The sequence below is a fragment of the Triturus cristatus genome, chromosome 2_1 (assembly GCF_964204655.1).
Source record: "Triturus cristatus chromosome 2_1, aTriCri1.1, whole genome shotgun sequence".
Taxonomy (NCBI): domain Eukaryota; kingdom Metazoa; phylum Chordata; class Amphibia; order Caudata; family Salamandridae; genus Triturus; species Triturus cristatus.
In genome coordinates this window covers 14,194,604-14,216,279 of record NC_140581.1, presented here as the reverse complement: position 1 = coordinate 14,216,279, position 21,676 = coordinate 14,194,604, and the positions used below count along the sequence as shown (strand labels likewise).

At 50.3% G+C, this 21,676-nt stretch overlaps 1 protein-coding gene across 2 annotated transcripts in view; it reads right to left on the bottom strand.

Moving 5' to 3' along the window:
- LOC146863617 (carbonic anhydrase 9-like) overlaps positions 1 to 21,676 on the bottom strand; it is an 891,039-nt gene that overhangs the window by 130,533 nt on the left and 738,830 nt on the right. For both annotated transcript variants that reach the window (XM_085627646.1, XM_085627648.1), the window contains exon 8: positions 16,695 to 16,830. In XM_085627646.1, coding sequence (XP_085483772.1) covers positions 16,695 to 16,830 — 136 coding nt within the window. The remainder of the gene's footprint in view (positions 1 to 16,694; positions 16,831 to 21,676) is intronic.

Sequence of the window (21,676 nt, the reverse complement as noted above, 5' to 3'; positions counted from 1 at the left end):
CTTCTGCCGGAGGACACACGGCAGACTAAAGGTTACCTGGGGGATGGCCTGCGCTCTCCTGCCGGAGGTCCCACGGCGGACTGAAGGTTACCTAGTGGGTTGGCCTGGGGGATGGCCTGCACTCCCCTACCGGAGGACACACGGCGGACTGAAGGTTACCTATGGGGTGGCCTGTGCTCCCCTGCTGGAGGACACATGGTGGACTGCAGGTTACCTAGGGGGTGGCCTGCACTCTCCTGCCGGAGGACAAGCGGCGGACTGAAAGTTACTTAGGGGGTGGCCTGCGCTCTCCAGCCGGAGGACATATGGTGGACTGAAGGTTAACTAGAGGGTGGCCTGTGCTCTCCTGCCAGAGGACACATGGCAGACTGAAGGTTACCTAGGGGGTGACCTGCGCTCTCCTGCAGGAGGACACACAGCGGACTGAAGGTTACGTTGGGGGTGGCCTTTGCTCTCCTGCCGGAAGACACATGGTGGACTGTAGGTTACCTAGGGAGCGGCCTGCACTCTCCTGCCGGAAGACACACGGAGAACTGAACATTGCCTAGGAGATGGCCTGCACTCCCCTGCTCAAAGACACACAGCAGACTGAAGGTCACCAAGGCGATGGCCTGTGCTCTCCTGCCGGAAGACACACGGCGGACTGTAGGTTACCTAGGGGATTGCCTGCACTCTCCTGCCGGAAGACACACAGTGGACTGAAGGCTACCTAGGGGAAATGGTCTGCACTCCCCTGCCGGAAGATACACGGCAGACTGAAGGTTACCTACGGGGATGTTCTGCGCTCCCCTGCTGAAAGACACATGGCGGACTGAAGGATACCTGGGGGATAGCGTGCGCTCCCCTGCCGGAGAACACATGGCAGACTGTAGGTTACATGGGGGATAGCCTGCACTTCCCTGCCGGAAGACACACGGCGGACTGAAGGTTACCTGGGGGATGGCCTGCGCTCTCCTACCAGAAGACACACGGCTGATTGAAGGTCACCTGGGGGATGGCCTGCGCTCTCCAGCCGGAAGAGACACGGCGGACTGAAGGTTACCTGGGGGATGGCCTGCACACTCCAGCCGGAAGACACACGGCGGACTCTAGGTTACTTGGGGGATGGCCTGCGCTCTCCTGCCGGAGGACATACGGTGGACTGTAGGTTACCTGGGGGATGGCCTGCGCTCTCCTGCCGGAGGACACAGAGCAGAATGTAGACTACTGTCAGTGGCCACTGTGGCTTGTTGTCTGACTGTTTGGACACACCTGTGAGCCAGTTAAGGTTAGGTGCTGCACAGGTGGTGTCCACAGATGAGGAGGAGGACCGGGTGTGGGAAAGCCCACCCCAGTCTCTCACCCAGGCGCTGGGTACAGGCCCAGGGCTGGTGGGTCAGAGTCAGGGTGGCGTGCCTGACCTGACACAAGGGAGAGTGGACAAAAAGTGCTGGGCACCTGTGGCTACTGCCTCCCGCTCTCTGATGCCACAAAGGTTTGAGAGCCCTGACTCTGACTGGTGCTGCACAGGTGGTGTCCACAGGTGAGGGGAAGAGTTCCCCATTGGTTGTCTTAGTGGGCCCTGAGAGTGTGGACAGAGGGAACCACCACGGTTCAGATTGGCGTAGAACTGGATTATGCCCCTGCAGTCGCGGACCAGTTCCGTGTTCTACAGCCCAAAGCAGGGAAGCCCATCGAGGTAGTGATTGGTCTCCCCTGCGTTTTGGCTGGAAGGGGGTCGTGTTGGAAATGGCCCTTTTTGCAGGGTCATCCCTAAGCTTTTTGCCTTCCTCCTGGATTTTTCCTAACCTGTTTTTGTTGGCTTTATGACTCTGGGCACTTTACCACTGCTGATCAGTGCTAAAGTGCATATGATCTCCCTTTGTAAATATGACAGTGAATTGGTATATCCCTGATTGGCTTATTTGGTTTACCTGTTAGTCCCTAGTAGCGTGGCCTGTGTGTGCCCAGGGCTGGTAACCCAAATGCTGCTGTTGGGCCTGCAGCGCTGGTTTGCACCACCCACAAAAGCAGCTAGTAAATTGTACCTCAGACCTGCCATTGCAGTGTCCGTGTGCAGTCCATAACTGCCATCTTGGCTGTGAAGTGCACCGACTTCCCAGCCCCTGAACCTTCCCTTGGCATCATGTAAGTCACCCCTATCGTAGGGTGCATTGTATGTGTAAGGTAGGACATGCCTTGGTGTGTGTAGCATGTCCTAGTAGTGAATTACACCCAATTTCGTTATTCACTACCGTAAGGCTACCTGTTCTCCATAGGCCAGAATGGGCAGTTTGATTATTACATTCTATAGTCCTAACTGACCCAGTGAACATGGTAGAGAAACGAATTTAGTATGTCTGAGCTCAGAATATTAAAATACATCTTTTAGTGAAGTTTATTTTTATATTCTGTGTTTGAAAATACCACTTTTAGAAAGTAGGTATTTTCTTGCCTAAGCCTTCCAGTGTCCTCTGCTATTATGTGTATTGGCTGTCTGGTTTTGGAGTGACAGGGCTGGGGAATTCCAGGAGACAGGGTGAGGTGTCCCAGTGGTGAATGGAGAGATCTGCATCTAGATGGGTGGGAGGAGTTGCACCTGGGACCTGAATAGGGCTGTGCCTTCCCTCCACAATGCTGGCTCCACCTCCTGTGGTGAGTCTGCTGTCTCTGTCCTGCACTCTGAAAGGAATGAAGCAGCCTGGTAAACAAAGTGCTCCAGGACTGAGCAGAACTGGTTCTGGCTGGGTTCAGTGACTTGTAGCTTCTGAGAACAAAGACTCTTGGGATATACATATCTGTGCTGAAACCCCTACAATTTGTATTGCTCCTGGACAACAAGAAGAACCTCTGCCCGTGTAACTGAAGGAATCTGCAGGAGAGGACTGTCCTTGTGCTTGTGTGCTGTTTCTTGGACTGGCCTGCAGTGGTTACTACTGGACTTGGAAGAAGAGTAAAAGGACTTTGAAGGAACTTTTATTTTTGGTACAGCAATCACCCAAGGGCTAGGAGAGAGCTAGCCTCCTGCTGGAGTCTCAGGCAAATCAGACTCCACCACCAGCCTCCTGATTCCTCCCAGCGAGGATTTCTATCTGCAGGTGAGGCTCCTGTGAGTTCCAGGGCCTCTAGTTCTACTGTGGAGAAGAGAGTGCTGAAAATCTTCGCTAACGCACGTTAGCGAGCCGCCGCAGCTGAAGAGCATAAGGAAAATCATCGCACTGCTGCCGCTGAGTGCTCGCTACCGGAGATCATCGCATCACCTGTTTGCGGGCTGCCAAGGGCTCGCTGACTTCAAGATTATCGCATCACCTGTTTGCGGGCTGCCAAAGGCTCGCTAACCAGAGATCATCGCATCGAGTTCATCGCTTCACAACATCGCAGCGTGGACGCCGAGCGTCTGCCATTTTCATCGCATCGCATCAGGATCGTCGCTCCCTCGCGGGGCGCCATTTCTTTTCATCGCAACAAGATCGCACACGTAACAGGCTCGGCGCATCATCCTCCCTTAGCGGCAAGGATTTCAACGCATCGCCGGCTTAGCGTGCAGAAGTTTGTCGCTGTGTCCTGCACACAGATCAGCGCATCATCCTCCCTTGCGGCAAGGATTCAACGCATCGTTGGTCAAGCTTGAGGAAAATCATCGCTACAACTCCTTAGCGACATTTTGGTGGCTTTACTACAGAATCCAAGTATTTTGTGAGTAAAAGGGTCGCAGCGACCACTGCCTTGAACTGAGCTCCTCTTTGCACACTTTGAACTATTTTTGCAGCCTTTCAAGAGTAACCCTATTTTCCTAGTATTGTGGATTTTTACTGTTATTGGTCTTGTGTTAAGTCTATATATAAAGATACTTATTTTTTATAACTACTTGTGTGGCGTCCCTTTGTAGTGTTCTTCACTGTGTTACTGTGTAAGGTCATAAATGCTACACACACTGCCTCTGAGATAAGCCTAGCTGCTTGTGCTATGCTACCACGGGGTTGAGCAGGGTTTATCAAAGGGTTTAGCCCGCTTACTCGGACTTAGGAAGAAGGGTCCCTACTTGGGCAGTGGCCCACCATTGCCAACTAGAGACCCCCATTTCTAACAGGGGTGAACTGTGCTCTCCTGAAGGATGATAGATGCTGGACTAAAGGTCATGTAGAGGATGAACTGTGCTCTCCTGAAGGATATTAGAGGGTGGACTGATGGTCATGTAGGGGATGAACTGTGCTCTCCTGAAGGATGATAGGTCGTGGACTGAAGGTCATGTAGGGGATGAACTGTGCTCTTCTGAAGGATGATAGACGGTGGACTGTAGGTCATGTAGGGGATGAACTGTGCTCTCCTGAAGGATGATAGATGGTGGACTGAAGGTCATGTAGCGGATGAACTGTGCTCTCCTGAAGGATGATAGATGCTGGACTGAAGGTCATGTAGGGGATGAACTGTGCTCTCCTGAAGGATGATAGATGCTGAACTGAAGTTCAAGTAGGGGATGAACTGTGCTCTCCTGAAGGATGATAGATGCTGGACTGAAGGTCATGTAGGGGATGAACTGTGCTCTCCTGAAGGATGATAGATGGTGGACTGAAGGTCATGTAGGGGATGAACTGTGCTCTCCTAGAGGATGATAGATGGTGGATTGAAAGTCATGTAGTGGATGAACTGTGCTCTCCTGAAGGATGATAGATGGTGGACTGAAGGTCATGTAGCGGATGAACTGTGCTCTCCTGAAGGATGATAGATGCTGGACTGAAGGTCATGTAGGGGATGAACTGTGCTCTCCTGAAGGATGATAGATGGTGGACTGAAGGTCATGTAGGGGATGAACTGTGCTCTTCTGACGGATGATAGATGGTGGACTGAAGGTCATGTAGGGGATGAACTATGTTCTCCTAGAGGATGATAGATGGTGGACTGAAGGTCATGTAGGGGATGAACTGAGCTCTCCTGAAGGATAATAGATGGTGGACTGAAGGTCATGTAGGGGAAGAACTGTGCTCTTCTGAAGGATGATAGATGGTGGACTGAAGGTCATGTAGGGGATGAACTGTGCTCTTCTGAACGATGATAGATGGTGGACTGAAGGTCATGTAGGGGATGAACTGTGCTCTCCAGAAGGATGATAGATGGTGGACTGAAAGTCATGTAGGGGATGAACTGTGCTCTCCTAGAAGATGATAGATGGTGGACTGAAGGTCATGTAGGGGATGAATTGTGCTCTCCTGAAGGATGATAGATGGTGGACTGAAGGTCATGTAGGGGATGAACTGTGCTCTTCTGAACGATGATAGATGGTGGACTGAAGGTCATGTAGGGGATGAACTGTGCTCTCCAGAAGGATGATAGATGGTGGACTGAAGGTCATGTAGGGAATGAACTGTGCTCTCCTAGAAGATGATAGATGGTGGACTGAAGGTCATGTAGGGGATGAACTGTGCTCTTCTGAACGATTATAGATGGTGGACTGAAGGTCATGTAGGGGATGAACTGTACTCTCCTAGAGGATGATAGATGGTGGACTGAAGGTCATGTAGGGGATGAACTGTGCTCCCCTGAAGGATGATAGATGCTGGACTGAAGGTCATGTAGGGGATGAACTGTGCTCTTCTGAACGATGATAGATGGTGGACTGAAGGTCATGTAGGGGATGAACTGTGCTCTCCAGAAGGATGATAGATGGTGGACTGAAGGTCATGTAGGGGATGAACTGTGCTCTCCTAGAAGATGATAGATGGTGGACTGAAGGTCATATAGGGGATGAACTGAGCTCTCCTAGAAGATGATATGGTGGACTGAAGATCATGTAGGGGATGAACTGTGCTCTCCTGAAGGATGACACATGGTGGACTTAAGGACATGTAGCGGATGAACTGAGCTCTCCTAGAGGATGATAGATGGTTGACTGAAGGTCATGTAGGGGATGAACTGTGCTCTCCTGAAGGATGATAGATGCTGGACTGAAGGTCATGTAGGGGATGAACTGTGCTCTCCTGAAGGATGATAGATGCTGAACTGAAGTTCAAGTAGGGGATGAACTGTGCTCTCCTGAAGGATGATAGATGATGTACTGAAGGTCATGTAGGGGATGAACTGAGCTCTCCTGAAGGATGATAGATTGTGGACGGAAGTCATGTAGGGGATGAACTGTGCTCTCCTGAAGGAGGATAGATGGTGGACTGAAGGTCATGTAGCGGATGAACTGTGCTCTCCTGAAGGATGATAGATGCTGGACTGAAGGTCATGTAGGGGATGAACTGTGCTCTCCTGAAGGATGATAGATGGTGGACTGAAGGTCATGTAGGGGATGAACTGTGCTCTTCTGACGGATGATAGATGGTGGACTGAAGGTCATGTAGGGGATGAACTATGTTCTCCTAGAGGATGATAGATGGTGGACTGAAGGTCATGTAGGGGATGAACTGAGCTCTCCTGAAGGATGATAGATGGTGGACTGAAGGTCATGTAGGGGAAGAACTGTGCTCTTCTGAAGGATGATAGATGGTGGACTGAAGGTCATGTAGGGGATGAACTGTGCTCTTCTGAACGATGATAGATGGTGGACTGAAGGTCATGTAGGGGATGAACTGTGCTCTCCAGAAGGATGATAGATGGTGGACTGAAAGTCATGTAGGGGATGAACTGTGCTCTCCTAGAAGATGATAGATGGTGGACTGAAGGTCATGTAGGGGATGAATTGTGCTCTCCTGAAGGATGATAGATGGTGGACTGAAGGTCATGTAGGGGATGAACTGTGCTCTTCTGAACGATGATAGATGGTGGACTGAAGGTCATGTAGGGGATGAACTGTGCTCTCCTAGAAGATGATAGATGGTGGACTGAAGGTCATGTAGGGGATGAACTGTGCTCTTCTGAACGATGATAGATGGTGGACTGAAGGTCATGTAGGGGATGAACTGTACTCTCCTAGAGGATGATAGATGGTGGACTGAAGGTCATGTAGGGGATGAACTGTGCTCTCCAGAAGGATGATAGATGGTGGACTGAAGGTCATGTAGGGGATGAACTGTGCTCTCCTAGAAGATGATAGATGGTGGACTGAAGGTCATGTAGGGGATGAACTGTGTTCTTCTGAACGATGATAGATGGTGGACTGAAGGTCATGTAGGGGATGAACTGTACTCTCCTAGAGGATGATAGATGGTGGACTGAAGGTCATGTAGGGGATGAACTGTGCTCCCCTGAAGGATGATAGATGCTGGACTGAAGGTCATGTAGGGGATGAACTGTGCTCTTCTGAACGATGATAGATGGTGGACTGAAGGTCATGTAGGGGATGAACTGTGCTCTCCAGAAGGATGATAGATGGTGGACTGAAGGTCATGTAGGGGATGAACTGTGCTCTCCTAGAAGATGATAGATGGTGGACTGAAGGTCATATAGGGGATGAACTGAGCTCTCCTAGAAGATGATATGGTGGACTGAAGATCATGTAGGGGATGAACTGTGCTCTCCTGAAGGATGACACATGGTGGACTTAAGGACATGTAGCGGATGAACTGAGCTCTCCTAGAGGATGATAGATGGTTGACTGAAGGTCATGTAGGGGATGAACTGTGCTCTCCTGAAGGATGATAGATGCTGGACTGAAGGTCATGTAGGGGATGAACTGTGCTCTCCTGAAGGATGATAGATGCTGAACTGAAGTTCAAGTAGGGGATGAACTGTGCTCTCCTGAAGGATGATAGATGGTGTACTGAAGGTCATGTAGGGGATGAACTGAGCTCTCCTGAAGGATGATAGATTGTGGACGGAAGTCATGTAGGGGATGAACTGTGCTCTCCTGAAGGATGATAGATGGTGGACTGAAGGTCATGTAGGGGGTGAACTGTGCTCTCCTGAAGGATGATAGATGGTGGACTGAAGGTCATGTAGGGGATGAACTGTGCTCTCCTGAAGGATGATAGATGGTGGACTGAAGGTCATGTAGGGGATGAACTGTGCTCTCCTGAAGGATGATAGATGGTGGACTGAAGGTCATGTAGGGGATGAACTGTGCTCTCCTGAAGGATGATAGATGGTGGACTGAAGGTCATGTAGGGGATGAACTGAGCTCTCCTGAAGGATGATAGATGGTGGACGGAAGGTCATGTAGGGGATGAACTGTGCTCTCCTGAAGGATGATAGATGGTGGACTGAAGGTCATGTAGGGGATGAACTGTGCTCTCCTGAAGGATGATAGATGGTGGACTGAAGGTCATGTAGGGGATGAACTGTGCTCTCCTGAAGTATGATAGATGCTGGACTGAAGGTCATGTAGGGGATGAACTGTACTCTCCTAGAGGATGATAGATGGTGGACTGAAGGTCATGTGGTTGATTAACTGTGCTCTCCTAGAGGATGATATATGGTGGACTGAAGGTCATGTAGGGGATGAACTGTGCTCTCCTGAAGGATGATAGATGGTGTACTGAAGGTCATGTAGGGGATGAACTGAGCTCTCCTGAAGGATGATAGATTGTGGACGGAAGTCATGTAGGGGATGAACTGTGCTCTCCTGAAGGATGATAGATGGTGGACTGAAGGTCATGTAGTGGATGAACTGTGCTCTCCTGAAGGATGATAGATGGTGGACTGAAGGTCATGTAGCGGATGAACTGTGCTCTCCTGAAAGATGATAGATGGTGTACTGAAGGTCATGTAGGGGATGAACTGAGCTCTCCTGAAGGATGATAGATTGTGGACGGAAGTCATGTAGGGGATGAACTGTGCTCTCCTGAAGGATGATAGATGGTGGACTGAAGGTCATGTAGTGGATGAACTGTGCTCTCCTGAAGGATGATAGATGGTGGACTGAAGGTCATGTAGCGGATGAACTGTGCTCTCCTGAAGGATGATAGATGCTGGACTGAAGGTCATGTAGGGGATGAACTGTGCTCTCCTGAAGGATGATAGATGGTGGACTGAAGGTCATGTAGGGGATGAACTGTGCTCTTCTGACGGATGATAGATGGTGGACTGAAGGTCATGTAGGGGATGAACTATGTTCTCCTAGAGGATGATAGATGGTGGACTGAAGGTCATGTAGGGGATGAACTGAGCTCTCCTGAAGGATGATAGATGGTGGACTGAAGGTCATGTAGGGGAAGAACTGTGCTCTTCTGAAGGATGATAGATGGTGGACTGAAGGTCATGTAGGGGATGAACTGTGCTCTTCTGAACGATGATAGATGGTGGACTGAAGGTCATGTAGGGGATGAACTGTGCTCTCCAGAAGGATGATAGATGGTGGACTGAAAGTCATGTAGGGGATGAACTGTGCTCTCCTAGAAGATGATAGATGGTGGACTGAAGGTCATGTAGGGGATGAATTGTGCTCTCCTGAAGGATGATAGATGGTGGACTGAAGGTCATGTAGGGGATGAACTGTGCTCTTCTGAACGATGATAGATGGTGGACTGAAGGTCATGTAGGGGATGAACTGTGCTCTCCAGAAGGATGATAGATGGTGGACTGAAGGTCATGTAGGGGATGAACTGTGCTCTCCTAGAAGATGATAGATGGTGGACTGAAGGTCATGTAGGGGATGAACTGTGCTCTTCTGAACGATGATAGATGGTGGACTGAAGGTCATGTAGGGGATGAACTGTACTCTCCTAGAGGATGATAGATGGTGGACTGAAGGTCATGTAGGGGATGAACTGTGCTCCCCTGAAGGATGATAGATGCTGGACTGAAGGTCATGTAGGGGATGAACTGTGCTCTTCTGAACGATGATAGATGGTGGACTGAAGGTCATGTAGGGGATGAACTGTGCTCTCCAGAAGGATGATAGATGGTGGACTGAAGGTCATGTAGGGGATGAACTGTGCTCTCCTAGAAGATGATAGATGGTGGACTGAAGGTCATATAGGGGATGAACTGAGCTCTCCTAGAAGATGATATGGTGGACTGAAGATCATGTAGGGGATGAACTGTGCTCTCCTGAAGGATGACACATGGTGGACTTAAGGACATGTAGCGGATGAACTGAGCTCTCCTAGAGGATGATAGATGGTTGACTGAAGGTCATGTAGGGGATGAACTGTGCTCTCCTGAAGGATGATAGATGCTGGACTGAAGGTCATGTAGGGGATGAACTGTGCTCTCCTGAAGGATGATAGATGCTGAACTGAAGTTCAAGTAGGGGATGAACTGTGCTCTCCTGAAGGATGATAGATGGTGTACTGAAGGTCATGTAGGGGATGAACTGAGCTCTCCTGAAGGATGATAGATTGTGGACGGAAGTCATGTAGGGGATGAACTGTGCTCTCCTGAAGGGTGATAGATGGTGGACTGAAGGTCATGTAGGGGGTGAACTGTGCTCTCCTGAAGGATGATAGATGGTGGACTGAAGGTCATGTAGGGGATGAACTGTGCTCTCCTGAAGGATGATAGATGGTGGACTGAAGGTCATGTAGGGGATGAACTGTGCTCTCCTGAAGGATGATAGATGGTGGACTGAAGGTCATGTAGGGGATGAACTGTGTTCTCCTGAAGGATGATAGATGGTGGACTGAAGGTCATGTAGGGGATGAACTGAGCTCTCCTGAAGGATGATAGATGGTGGACGGAAGGTCATGTAGGGGATGAACTGTGCTCTCCTGAAGGATGATAGATGGTGGACTGAAGGTCATGTAGGGGATGAACTGTGCTCTCCTGAAGGATGATAGATGGTGGACTGAAGGTCATGTAGGGGATGAACTGTGCTCTCCTGAAGTATGATAGATGCTGGACTGAAGGTCATGTAGGGGATGAACTGTACTCTCCTAGAGGATGATAGATGGTGGACTGAAGGTCATGTAGGGGATTAACTGTGCTCTCCTAGAGGATGATATATGGTGGACTGAAGGTCATGTAGGGGATGAACTGTGCTCTCCTGAAGGATGATAGATGGTGGACGGAAGGTCATGTAGGGGATGAACTGTGCTCTCCTAGAGGATGATAGATGGTGGACTGAAGGTCATGTAGGGGATGAACTGTGCTCTCCTAGAGGATGATAGATGGTGGACTGAAGGTCATGTAGGGGATGAACTATGTTCTCCTAGAGGATGATAGATGGTGGACTGAAGGTCATGTAGGGGATGAACTGTGCTCTCCTGAAGGATGATAGATGGTGGACGGAAGGTCATGTAGGGGATGAACTGTGCTCTTCTGAACAATGATAGATGGTGGACTGAAGGTCATGTAGGGGATGAACTGTACTCTCCTAGAGGATGATAGATGGTGGACTGAAGGTCATGTAGGGGAAGAACTGTGCTCCCCTGAAGGATGATAGATGCTGGACTGAAGGTCATGTAGGGGATGAACTGTGCTCTTCTGAACGATGATAGATGGTGGACTGAAGGTCATGTAGGGGATGAACTGTGCTCTCCAGAAGGATGATAGATGGTGGACTGAAGGTCATGTAGGGGATGAACTGTGCTCTCCTAGAAGATGATAGATGGTGGACTGAAGGTCATATAGGGGATGAACTGAGCTCTCCTAGAAGATGATATGGTGGACTGAAGATCATGTAGGGGATGAACTGTGCTCTCCTGAAGGATGACACATGGTGGACTTAAGGACATGTAGCGGATGAACTGAGCTCTCCTAGAGGATGATAGATGGTTGACTGAAGGTCATGTAGGGGATGAACTGTGCTCTCCTGAAGGATGATAGATGCTGGACGGAAGGTCATGTAGGGGATGAACTGTGCTCTCCTGAAGGATGATAGATGCTGAACTGAAGTCCATGTAGGGGAAGAACTGTGCTCTCCTGAAGGATGATAGATGGTGTACTGAAGGTCATGTAGGGGATGAACTGAGCTCTCCTGAAGGATGATAGATGGTGGACGGAAGGTCATGTAGGGGATGAACTGTGCTCTCCTGAAGGATGATAGATGGTGGACTGAAGGTCATGTAGGGGGTGAACTGTGCTCTACTGAAGGATGATAGCTGGTGGACTGAAGGTCATGTAGGGGATGAACTGTGCTCTCCTGAAGGATGATAGATGGTGGACTGAAGGTCATGTAGGGGATGAACTGTGCTCTTCTGAAGGATGATAGATGGTGGACTGAAGGTCATGTAGGGGATGAACTGTGCTCTCCTGAAGGATGATAGATGGTGGACTGAAGGTCATGTAGGGGATGAACTGAGCTCTCCTGAAGGATGATAGATGGTGGACGGAAGGTCATGTAGGGGATGAACTGTGCTCTCCTGAAGGATGATAGATGGTGGACTGAAGGTCATGTAGGGGATGAACTGTGCTCTCCTGAAGGATGATAGATGGTGGACTGAAGGTCATGTAGGGGATGAACTGTGCTCTCCTGAAGTATGATAGATGCTGGACTGAAGGTCATGTAGGGGATGAACTGTACTCTCCTAGAGGATGATAGATGGTGGACTGAAGGTCATGTAGGGGATTAACTGTGCTCTCCTAGAGGATGATATATGGTGGACTGAAGGTCATGTAAGGGATGAACTGTGCTCTCCTGAAGGATGATAGATGGTGGACCGAAGGTCATGTAGGGGATGAACTGTGCTCTCCTAGAGGATGATAGATGGTGGACTGAAGGTCATGTAGGGGATGAACTGTGCTCTCCTAGAGGATGATAGATGGTGGACTGAAGGTCATGTAGGGGATGAACTATGTTCTCCTAGAGGATGATAGATGGTATACTGAAGGTCATGTAGGGGATGAACTGTGCTCTCCTGAAGGATGATAGATGGTGGACAGAAGGTCATGTAGGGGATGAACTGTGCTCTCCTAGAGGAGTAAACAAAGTGGCTCCACCTGATGGTCAATGGAGGCAATGGCCTGGGCTCTCCTGGTAGGGAGTTCGGGCTGGACTGTTCCCTTGGCAGTTCGGGCTGGACTGTTCCCATGAGGCACAGGGTCAAGACTGATTTGCATATGGCCATGTCTGAACTGGGGTGGTGTGGGTTGCAAAATAACAATGGATTAAACCCAGATCTGTGACTGGGGGTGAATGTTTTGCCAATGTGCAACATTCCATCCATTATCTTGTGTGTTCTCCTGGTAGAGGGCATATGGCGGCTGCACTGAAGGTCAGCTGAGGAGATGGACTCCACTTCTCTGGCACTGGATCAACCAAGGCTGAGCTGTATTTTCCTGAGCATGCCCTAGGTTGGACTCACCCTCACAAGACAGTTTTCTCTGGAAACAAAACAGCAATGACCCTGACATGCTGGGGCCTTTCATCCTGTACCGTGATGAGGTGTATCAAAAACCGCCAGACAGCCGTGTACAAGACGGATTTGAGAGGAGAAAACACAAAAGGATTTCAAGCAGCCACAGTGGCACTACCTATGCACAACACAACACAATGTGTGCTCCTCATATGCTCACTAATGTGGCCACAGTCAGTGGAGACATTTCGACATAGTAGATTTTATCCCAAACATGTTGGTTCTTCTGTCTAACACTTATCAAACTAGAAACAAATGATTGTTCCCTTTACCGTCCGAATATTGAGCTGGTATTTTTAAGTTTGAGATCATTATTTGCCTGCTGGTTCCATCGGCTGCTGGTTGTGTGTTTTGAAAGGCGCGTGGGAAGAAGAAATGCCAGGGTTGTATCCAAGGTATTTGCGTAAACACAAAAGTGGCTTAGAAATATTACTATTCACTGAAGGTGAAGGCCTGCCTCAGAGAGTGCAGGGCACCAGGTCCCCTGAGTAGAACCACACTTACATCACACAACTGTGCAGGGAGGCTCCTCCGGTCTTTGGAGGTTGATGACCCTGAGGACGAGTTTAGGTTGACCGTAGAAGGGTCAATGGTGCCAACTTAGAGGCTTGGCCTGGCAAACTCCCTGGGAGGGTACAGAGGGTTGGCCATTGATGCCACACTCCCTGGGAGGATACAGAGGACAGAGGGTGGGTCATTGATGCCACACTCCCTGGGAGGGTACAGAGTAAGGGTCATTAATGTCACATTCCCTGGGAGGGTACAGAGGGTGGTCCATTGATGCCACACTCCCTGCGAGGGTACAGATGACAGAGGGTGGGTCATTGATGCCACACTCCCTGGGAGGGTACAGAGTAAGGGTCATTAATGTCACATTCCCTGGGAGGGTACAGAAGATGTGTCATTGATGCCACACTCCCTGGGAGGGTATAGAGGGTGATTCATTGATGCCACACTCCCTGGGAGAGTACAGAGGGCGGATCATTGATGCCACACTGCCTGGGAGGGTACAGAGGGTGGGTCATTGATGACACACTCCCAGGGAGGGTACAGAGGGTGGGTCATTGATGCCATACTATCAGAGAGGATCCAGAGGACAGAAGGTGGGTCATTGATGTCAAACTCCCTGGGAGGGTACAGAGCGTGGATCATTGATGAAACACTCCCTGGGAGGGTACAGAGGGTGGATCATTGATGTCAAACTCCCTGGGAGGGTATAGAGGGTGGATCATTGATGACACACTCCCTGGGAGGGTACAGAGGGTGGATCATTGATGCCACTCTCCCTGGGAGGGTACAGAGGGTGGGTCATTGATGTCACACTTCCTGGGAGGATACAGAGGTAGGGTCATTAATGTCGCGCTCCTTGGGAGGGTACAGAGGACAGAGGGTGGGGGTGTCATTGATGCCACACTCCCTGGGAGGATCCATAGGACACAGGGTGGGTCATCGATGCCACACTCCCTGAGAGGGTACAGAAGACCCGGGGGTCATTGATGCCATACTCCCAGGGAGGATCCAGAGGACACAGGGTGGGTCATCAATGCCACACTCCCTGGGAGGGCACAGAGGGTGGGTCATTGATGCCATACTCCCTGGGAGGGTACAGAGGACATGGGGATCATTGATGCCACAATCCCTGGGAGAGTACAGAGGACACAGGGGGGGGTCATTGATGCCACGCTCCCTGGGAGGGTACAGAGAACACGGGGGTCATTGATGGCACACTCCCTGGGAGGGCACAGAGGGTGGGTCATTGATGCCATACTCCCTGGGAGGGTACAGAGTACCCGGGGGTCATTGATGCCACACTCCCTGGGAGGGTACAGCGGACACAGGGTGGGTCATTGATGACTCACTCCCTGGGAGGGCACAGAGGGTGGGTCATTGATGCCATAATCCCTGGGAGGGTACAGAGGACCCGGGGGTCATTGATGCCACACTCCCTGAGAGGGTACAGAGGGTGGGTCATTGATGCCACACTCCCTGGGAGGGCACAGAGGGTGGGTCATTGATGCCATACTCCCAGGGAGGATCCAGAGGACACAGGGTGGGTCATCGATGCCACACTCCCTGAGAGGGTACAGAGGACCCGGGGGTCATTGATGCCACACTCCCTGGGAGGGCACAGAGGGTGGGTCATTGATGCCACACTCCCTGGGAGGGCACAGAGGGTGGGTCATTGATGCCATACTCCCAGGGAGGATCCAGAGGACACAGGGTGGGTCATCGATGCCACACTCCCTGAGAGGGTACAGAGGACCCGGGGGTCATTGATGCCACACTCCCTGGGAGGGCACAGAGGGTGGGTCATTGATGCCACCCTCCCTGAGAGGGTACAGAGGACACGGGGGTCATTGATGCCACACTCCCTGGGAGGGTACAGAGGACACAGGGTGGGTCATTGATGCCACACTCCCTGGGAGGGCACAGAGGGTGGGTCATTGATGCCATACTCCCTGGGAGGGTACAGAGGACACGGGGTCATTGATGCCACAATCCCTGGGAGGGCACAGAGGGTGGGTCATTGATGCCATACTCCCTGGGAGGGTACAGAGGGTGGGCCATGGATGCCACACTCCCTGGGAGGGTACAGAGGACACAGGAGGGGGGGGGGGTCATTGATGCCACAGCCCTGCAACGGTACATAGGGTGGCTCATTGATGCCAAGTGCCACCATCAGGCAGGCTTCTCGCACATGGAGCTTTAAGAATGGAGAGCATCTGTTGCCTTTGCCAGCTGTAAAACTGTGGGGCTGCATTGGAGGATTTAGAGGTGTGGAAGGCGGTGAAGGATGCATTTAAAACAAGGAAAGGACAGATAATGGGTCAAAGGCGTGGCGAGGTTTGCAGTGACTTTCAGATGGGATTCCTGGGATCAGGGGCAGCAGACCGCACGGAGATCACTGCGGCCAGACTCTGGATAATGCTGGCGGTGCATGAGTCTGTATAGGATGAAGTCTGGGTCCAGAGACAGCTGCAGCAGGCGCAGGGGAGATCTACTGCTGTGAGTGACAGAGGCGAACAAGGTCATCCTGCTGATAGCACCTGTGTGCCTGGGCAGCCACTGGCTTTAACTCGGTGGTCAGCCCCTCACCTGTGATCTGCTAGCCCACATGGCACATCCACAAGCATGCTTGTATGTCTCCTAACAAAAAGAGGGTGGCAGCATGGGCCTAGAGGTACACAGCACTGGCTGCACCAACAGGACTGTACAACTAAAGACTGTCACTGAAGTAAGCTTTATCACACACTGCATTTACCATGATGCATTGGGGCGAGCTTAGTGCTGGGATGTGAGGCAGTGTGCTCCCACCCTCTTTTTGTTCATATCTCTGCTGGTGTGCAGGAGGCTTCCACAGAAATGCAAGAGAGGAGGTTCTGCTGGGGCAGGTAGCAGCTGCCAGGCTCGGCTTTGAAATGATTAATTTGTTTAAGCTGGACAGCATTCATACAGTGTCATGCAAAAGAAAGCATTGTCTATGCAAATGTCCCCATGATATACCCGCCCCTTTGAAGACATAGCAAGGACCCCTCTCCTTACCTGGCCCTCTCCTGCCTCCTACCGGCGGCCTGAAGCTTGCCAGAACTGGGCGACCATTGAGACTTTGCGGCTCTCGGAAGTTGAGGTGCAGAATCTCGTGGTCATCTCCATGGAGTGTGTCCTCCAAGATTAAGAGCTTTGAAAAGAGGGAAAGACATTTCTGGATATTACTGTGGACTTTGGAAACAGCATGCTGGTGTGTGCAGTGATGGATAGCACAAGCTACGCTGAGGCGGTCAGTGGAGTGAGCCAGCCAGTGCTGAGCCGTGTGTTACAGAAGGAAGAGGCAGCGGGTGTGAGAAAATCCATGATCCTTCCTCTTGAATAGGGTCAGGCCCTTGAGAGGTGCTACAACTCCCCACCCCCCTTTGCTATGTAGATTGCGCAGTCATCAGCAGCGGGCAACAAGCGTGTTCTAACCATGTATCAGTTTTGATAGATTCTGATTCTCAGATTATGCAGAGATTTATCACTTACAGCTGCATTTCTAGAACTTTGCTGCTTTAGCTAGATTCACACACTTTCAAACATATGTCCACTTTATGAGCCAATCCACCTCTTTATGTGGTCTCAGTCTCAGCCAATGAGTGATGGGCCCTGAACTCTACTCAGTTGCCAGATGTTTATCGTGTAGAGTTTGCACCCTCATTATTGCCCGATAAGACTTACTGGGAAGAGGGTGATTCACAGGTGAATCTATGAAAGATACCCACACCATCATTGAATATTTCATAGATTCACAAGCTTTGGAAGCAGAAGAGCACGCGGTGTGACCTGGAAAGATAAAAGAGCGAGTCATTGTCTTCAGTGGTACCCCTTCCACAACCCTGCCTGTGCAGTGGTGTGTCCACTCTTCCATCAGGGCCCCCACACACTAGTGTGTCAGGGAGGTGCGTGTGGACCTCTGTCTCGCAGGTCACCTGCAGTGGGCACTGGAGTTTGGTGCTGCCCTGGTCACCTGCTTGTGATGCAGCGGAGCTGGGATTCTACAGTGCAGGAGTTGTGTAGAGTTTGCACAACCTGCCTATACGCATGCTACAGCCAGCCTTGTGTTGCATTGCTTGGACAAGGATTGCCCGTTAACGATACGCAACACACAGATCTTGTAAGAAACTGTGTTATTTGTTGACGAAGGCGAGAACCCACTTCAAAGAATAACCACAATCCTTGTCAGGGACAACCACAAATGCCAATAAATGAACCTGTGCTTAGCCCGCTGGTAGCTTGGCGCAAAGCAGTCAAACTTCATTGAAAACCAATATGTAAAGTATGTATGCAACACTAAACAAGTAATAAAGGGAAAACTCAACCCAAGAATAACCCTAAACCAACTTAGAAAAAGAGAACTATTTTAATAAATAAAAGGACCCAAAAACAGCAAAAATTCAAGCAGTAGAAACGGAGTTATGATTTTGTAAAGTTTGAGATAAAACAGCGCCAAACTGTGTGAACCCCCAACTGCGGGTATATGGTTGTGCAGACTGGGACAAAGTCAAAAGTTCAGGCCGACCGCGATGGAGCATGTGCCGGATACAGCGTTCTGCCTTCTGTTCTTAGTGCGATGTGAGGCTCTATGTCGCTCTTCGTCGGGTCCATTGAAGCTAGCGATCAAGAACTTCCCGGTGCTGCGATGTGAGGCTCTGCATTGCTTTGTGCCGGATCCAAAGAAGCCGCTGATCAGAAGCTGCAGTGCTACAATGTGAGGCCCTGCGTTGCTCTTCCCCACCCTGAGCCGCTCCGCGTTCGATCTCGATTCTGTGATGTAAGGCTCTGCATTGCTTTGTGTCGGATCCAGAGAAGCCGCTGATCAGAAGCTGCAGTGCTACAATGTGAGGCCCTGCGTTGCTCTTCACCACCCTGAGCCGCTCCGCGTTCGATCTGGATTCTGTGATGTGAGGCTCTGCATTGCTTTGTGTCGGATCCAGAGAAGCCGCTGATCAGAAGCTGCAGTGCTACAATGTGAGGCCCTGCATTGCTCTTCACCACCCTGAGCCGCATCGCGTTTGATCTGGATTCTGTGATGTAAGGCTCTGCATTGCTTTGTGTCGGATCCAGAGAAGCCGCTGATCAGAAGCTGCAGTGCTACAATGTGAGGCCCTGCGTTGCTCTTCCCCACCCTGAGCCGCTCCGCGTTCGATCTGGATTCTGTGATGTGAGGCTCTGCATTGCTTTGTGTCGGATCCAGAGAAGCCGCTGATCAGAAGCTGCAGTGCTACAATGTGAGGCCCTGCGTTGCTCTTCACCACCCTGAGCCGCTCCGCGTTCGATCCGGTGAAATTGTCAATTTAGCAGGGAGACGTGCACTCTGAGTATAGCTAACAGGCCAGGATCCTGAGGACAGCACATCGAGGCCAAGACTCACTCCCACAGAGGCCAGCAGAGGGAAGCAGGTCAGGTCCAGTTATATCCGGTCAGTTGAGAAGCAGGAAACGACTCTGGAAGCTTGTTGTGTCCCTGTAGCTTACACAGGAGGTCAGCCAACTCACCCTTAGAGTCACTTGTGGGACCCTGGGTTCAAGGTAAGATGGTCCATTCTTCCGACAGCAGAGCAGTCCTTTTGAATCTTCTCAGGTCTAGGAGTTGTCTAATTTCAGGTTCTAAGGGTGCCAGTTTCAGACCCTGTGCAAGCCTGTAAGGAGGGAGGGGGAGTAATTCTTTGTCTATCCCCAAAACTAGTTCAGGCAATCTCTCCCCTCTGCCCTGGGGTGGCCCCCAGCCTGGCTAGTGAAACAAAAGGCAAGAGCAGACCAACTGCCAGGCTCCTCTGTGGTGCTGGGGCAGATCTCTATGAAGTGCAATCAGGGCAGGGCACAGAGGCTCCCCAGCCATCCTATCCGGAAAACCCACCCCCCTCTACACCCAGGCCCCTTTGTCCACTGTCCGGCCCAATACACATTTCCCAGCAGGGGGGTCATCACCAGCCCAACAGCAATGGGCCACTCATAGACAGGCCCTAGAAGATGTTGGCAGGGAAATGACAGCTTTCTAAAAGGGGCATTCCCGAAATAATCATTTCGAACTCGACTTGGCCATTAAAAGGATTTTAAATTATTACTAAAATGAGTGCAAAAAGTATTTCTCTAGCTGTTCCTAAACTGAGTTTAGCACTTATTAAATGTAGTAAGGTAAACCAGTGTTAGTTTATAGGAGGCCAGCCTTGCCACGGTGAAAAATGACCCTCCGGGGTTCTCTCTGCCAGGACACGCAAAATATGAAATATCATATATCCTGCCTTTTGAGTCTTTAGGTCTTGGTCTTAGTCTTGGGTGTGACGTAAAAGTATTAAAAAAGAAGGCTTATGCTTGGAAAAGGGATTATTTTTCCGTCAAGATGGCACTTTAAAGCGGCACTGCAGGATTCCATGGCAGGCCCGAGGCACGCTTTGGTGAGCTACTTTGGTCTAGTGGCGCGAGTGCTGCAGCCCATTAGTAGCATTTAATTTACATGTCCTGGGTACATGTAGTACCATATACTAGGGACTTAAAAGTAAATTAAACATGCCAATTGGGGGGATGTCAATTTCACCATGATTAAAAGGGAGAGCACAAGTTTTTTAGCACTGGGTGGCAGGGGTAGAATGCACAGAGCCCTATGCCCCCCAGTAACAGGTTGAGTTAAAATATGCAATAGATCACAGGTGACCCTGCAGAAAGGGCAAATGTCCAACCCTTGTGTAGAAAATACTCTTTAGTTATGTCCAAACAATAATCGAGTGCCAACATCTCGTCCGGAGCATGAAACGTCTCCTTACATGGTGCAGAGGGTTTCAGAAAGAAAATGGTTAGTGACAATAGACACCTGTGGGAAAATCTTCAGATGTGTTCTAGGCAACACATAGGCCTTAACGGACACATTGGCTTTCATTGGCCACACTGGCCTGGGCATTCGATGGGGCTAGTAACAGTCAATCAATCAATCAATCGATTGATCAATCAGTTAGGACTTGCAGAGCACGACTAATCACCGGAGAGAATATGCTGCTGTCAGTCGAAGAGCCATGACTTGAGCCCCTTTCTGATTTCCGTGAGAGAGGATGCTGTTCAGAGGTGGAGATTGTTTCAGACTTGCGTACAAGGTATGAGAAGGAACGAGTTCAACTGGGGCTTCGACGGATGCGAGGCGTGTCTGTGAGGGCAAGGGTGGGGGAGCACAGATGTCTGGAGGGTTGGTGGAAGTTCAGGCGGTGGTTGATGTAAGCAGGGCCTTGATTATGAAAGGCTTTGTAGGTCTGTGCCAGCATCTTGAACGGGCATCTTTTGTGGCCGGGAAAACAGTGGAGCTTCCTGAGGTGGGGGGTGATGTGGGTCCTTTCGGGAAGGATCAGGATGAGATTTGCTGCTGAGGTTTGAATGGTCAGTAGTAACTCACCCAATGGGAATTCCCCATTTTGTGGGTATACTACCTTTCCTATATAAGTAATGGCTTTTCCAGTTATAAAGTGGCTGGAAGATGCAGCTAAGAGCCTTGAAACGTATGCTAATTTCCCACATGCACACAGGCCTTAGTAACAAACTGCTCTTGGAATTCTTTCAATAATTGCTTCTCAGCAGGAATGGTGAACAAACATCGGTCAGAGGCTTTCTCCCAGTAACAGGTTGTTCTCATCCAGGCCTTAGACACTTTATTCATGCATACCTGGTATTTTGAGAATTCATTAGAAGTTGAGGCAGACACAAGGAATTATCCAGCCACTCATTGCCATTATCATCACACCCTTCTGTGGCTTGGTTTTGTCACCAAAGTCCAAAGTCTGCTCAGCCCTGCCAAGGTCCAGAGAAGGGGCAAAAACAGAAATCTTCGGGAACCGTACCTTAGGTCTCCATTATGGAGATTTCTAAGGACCCATCCTAGCGGTAGGAGCAGAGTTGCCAACTGTACCTCTGGAAGATTTAGCAATGGAGGAAATGTAGGAGGAGGGGAGAGCTTAACTGAGAGGGATGCACTGCAAGTGGTTCCGCTGCAAGCAGACACTCAATGGTCCG